The following is a 3,776-nucleotide window of genomic DNA, read 5'->3' on the forward strand; positions in this document are numbered from 1 at the left end:
TTGCTAGGTCTTTAATGGCACTTTGGAATTAGCAACAGAGGCGTTGGATGAGAGGTTTTAATCCTACAAGAGCATTTCAAGGACAAACCCTGACAAATATCTTGAAACGCACCATCTGAACAATGTCCTGAGGTGTGGTAACCGTAGTACAAGCGGAATAAATCACTCCCGTCCATTGAATAATTAGAAAATAATGCACACCTGAGGTGTAACTCCGCTTTGAGTTGTGGCCGCGGCTGTGCATTATTTTCTAATAATTCAACGGCCTGTCGTCAGTTATTCCTTACTTAAATCATACCTACTCTGTAACTTTTGAATAACTGATAATAAGAAATGTTTCTTGAGCAGCAAATCAGCATATTAAAAGAATTGATGAAGGATCATGTGACAGTGAAGACTGGAGTAATGATGCTGAAAATTCAGCTTTGCATCACAGGAATAAATTGCATTTAAAATATATTCATAGAAAACGGCAATGATCAATTGTAACAACAGCTCATAATATTACTGCATTATCTGTTTTTTGTTTTTTTTGAGTGGTTCAATATATTCCCTGAAGTAAAATGTGTGACAATATAGGCCCAGTCTCTTCTACTTACTGACATTAATGTTGCATGCAAATAAACACATGGTCCAAAGATTCTAATTGATTCAAATTATAATGGTGAAAATGTCATCTCACTCATAATGCACACAATAACACATGTATACATTAATGCATTTAATTGCTAGTGCAGGCTGAATATAAATGTATAAATACAGGTAAAAAATGCACTAATACTCACTGTAAATGGATTTTAATTGACAGGAAAGTGTGGAAAGCCCCACCTGACACTGAACTCAGTCTAATGCAGAATGAAAGTTGTGTGATTGAAGTGAAAGTGATTTTAAAGGGTAACTTGTTGCTGCTTGTAAATGCGTCTACCATGAGATTCACTTAATTTCACTCCTGAGAGCATAAAACAAAGTGTGGTACTAATACATATGGGTTCAGAGGGGGAGTTGGGTCTTGTCTAGCATCTGTGGCTTTATTTAATTACTGCTGTTGTGTAGACATATTTTTAATGACACTGGCACGAAATTACAAAACAATTTAGCAAACTGCATTGCATGCATGTAGAAATAATGTGTTAATGGAGTTTATTCTCTAGAGGGCGCTGCTGTGCAAAGGCCAATCATATAATACCGGCATTCAAAGAAAAAGCAAAAAAACAACAGAACACCGTCAAGTATTTAGCTTAATAAATCAATTTATCTGAAATATTGCATAGAAGTATTCATTAGTCGGATTGGAGCCTGAAACCATGTGAAGAAAGACTGTTCAGCAAGTCAGTTTTGACAGTTCTTAATTAGTGAGTGGGATGAGAATATTGGCGGAACTTAAACATACAAGTAGTTATCAAACACGACAAGACACTTATATTGCACTTATTCTTTGCATGCTTATGAAGGTACATGTTGAATGTTAAATGTAAACTAACATTTTTTTCAACAGCTACTAGACTAGTGTTTCCCAACCTTTTTGTCTTGTGTATCCAAACAAATTAATAAGGCTCAAGTACACTTTCATAAACGCCTAACCAAAAATGTGATCATTTTCACTCATACTATACTAGATAGCATTTAGTACTTATAAAGTCAGCAATACTATTTAATCTAATTTATAAACATAATAAATAAATAAATAAATACTGTTGGTGTAAACCCGACTTTTTATAAAATGTATTAATTTGAATTTATAAAACTCTCTTTTCTTTCCTTTTCTATTATGTTTGATTTTCTTACAAAATCATAATAAGCCTAATCTGTGTTTTTTTGTTTTTTTTTTATTTAGTAATCTTTTTAGTATCTTCCACAGTACCCGTGGTTGGGAGTCACTATCCAGGGCTAAACCTTAAAATCTTATATTGAAAAACTGTAATATATATTTAAATGAAACATGTCTACTAAAATCAAGCCTTTTATTATATATTTTGTATATTATAATATTATTATTATGTGTTAACAACACAGAATACACAGAATACAGGATACATCAGTATCAACTTTTGATATTAATTTTGACATACTAAACTATTATTACAACAAAAGTGAGTGATAATGACATAATTTACCATGTCTAATCTGTAATGTAAATTGTACATTTAAAAAAAAAAATTCAATATTCAATGCAAAAATAATCTTCTATCGATTATTTATAGTTTATCTATTTTATATTTTTTCAGTGAAAAGCAATATTCAACATTATTTCAAAATAAAGACCACTTTGTTAGATCAACAGGCTTGTGTGTTAATGAGTTCTTGTCCAGGTCCAGATCTCATGGCCCCTCCTCTCTGTGTAGGAACCCGGCTTTGTGATTCTACTTTGTTTATTTGGTTTTATTCCTTATATTAAAGGCAAGATGGTCTATCCATTGAAGCACTGAGGATTTTAAGGTTAGTGAGATTAATAATCTGGAATACAGTTTTATGTTTTATTTTCAGATGACAGATTTTTATGAACGTGTATATTTTCTAAGTATTAAGGATAGTAGTTAAATATTAGTACTGGGCTGAGAAATAGATAAAGAAAGTTTTCATAATCCAATATGCTAGAGTTTACAATTCACCCCAAGCAGGTAAGATGCTCTCCACACCTACACCTATTTCCACCACGCCAGTCAATTCAGAACAGCCAGTTAAACTGTGAATGAAATGGAAGCATGTTTCATGTTCATTGACTTTATATGGAGAGGTGGTGCTAGTAGTGTGCTTGTAAGTGCAATGTGGAATTAAAACCAGTCATTCTCGTCTGAAGATGATTTCTCATGCGAGTCCTGTTATGTTTGTGCTGATTCATTAGCTCTCCTGGTTGGCATACATGCCTGCCTCCCACTGCAGGGCCCGTTGGTTTTTATGCCTTGTTACACGGGTGGCCTCTACAACCTGCCAAGAAACCAGAGTTACACAACATGATCAAACTGGATCTGTTACAAAATCCAGCAGAGGGCACTAGACATTGAACACCTCATCTCACCTCATTGTTTATGGCATCAAGACGAGCTTGGATCCCAGCATACTGAGAGACAATGAGGAAAGAATAAATTATAAAGAGAAAAATCCGTCAATACAGCGGCAATACTAAATTACGGAGCCCAGGACGTCACCTGTAGGAGAAAAAACAACAATCCGTGGCGACGGTTTTGCAATCCGTCCCCTCAGTTTATAAACCGTACTCACGAATTCTTAAACTGTTCCCTCGGTTTAACAAATCGTGCCCACGGATTAATAAACCGTACTCACGAATTTCCAATCCGTGCGCTCAGATTTTGTAAACCGTACCTTCGGTTTTTGAATCCGTACCCACAAATTCATAATCCGTGCGCACGCTTTCACAATCCGTTCCCTCGGGTTTATAAACTGTACTCGCGGATTCATGCAGCAAGCTCCTAGGTAGCCTACGTGTTAACAAATCATATTGTATATTGTTTTATTGCATATTATTATGTGGAATAGGCCTACAGCAAATTCTCTTAAGTGATTCTCTCTATCAATTGTAACAGTACGAGGTGGAATACAACGATTTAATAAGAAAGATGTGCATCAAAATCTTTGTGATAATCTTAGCACTTGATTATTATTGTATAATAAATTCAGTTAGAGAGCAAAGGAATGACAACATAACCAGTACATTCTTGGTTTTGTATTGCTTTTTACCTTCTCTCGAAACTCCAGTGGCGGCTCGTCGGGGGAGGCAGGGGAGGCACAGCTTCCCCATAATTTTGAGGTGAAAATGG

General features: G+C 35.1%; 1 protein-coding gene across 2 annotated transcripts in view; it reads right to left on the bottom strand.

Moving 5' to 3' along the window:
• Positions 1-2,824: 2,824 nt before the first annotated feature.
• misp (mitotic spindle positioning) overlaps positions 2,825-3,776 on the bottom strand; it is an 8,765-nt gene continuing 7,813 nt past the window's right edge. For both annotated transcript variants that reach the window (XM_016468565.1, XM_016468566.1), the window contains 2 exons: positions 3,017-3,058; positions 2,825-2,925 (listed from right to left, as the gene is read on the bottom strand). In XM_016468565.1, coding sequence (XP_016324051.1) covers positions 2,839-2,925; positions 3,017-3,058 — 129 coding nt within the window. In that variant the 3' untranslated portion in view covers positions 2,825-2,838. The remainder of the gene's footprint in view (positions 2,926-3,016; positions 3,059-3,776) is intronic.

Source organism: Sinocyclocheilus anshuiensis, unplaced genomic scaffold (genome assembly GCF_001515605.1).
Source record: "Sinocyclocheilus anshuiensis isolate Anshui unplaced genomic scaffold, SAMN03320099.WGS_v1.1 scaffold572, whole genome shotgun sequence".
Classification (NCBI taxonomy): domain Eukaryota; kingdom Metazoa; phylum Chordata; class Actinopteri; order Cypriniformes; family Cyprinidae; genus Sinocyclocheilus; species Sinocyclocheilus anshuiensis.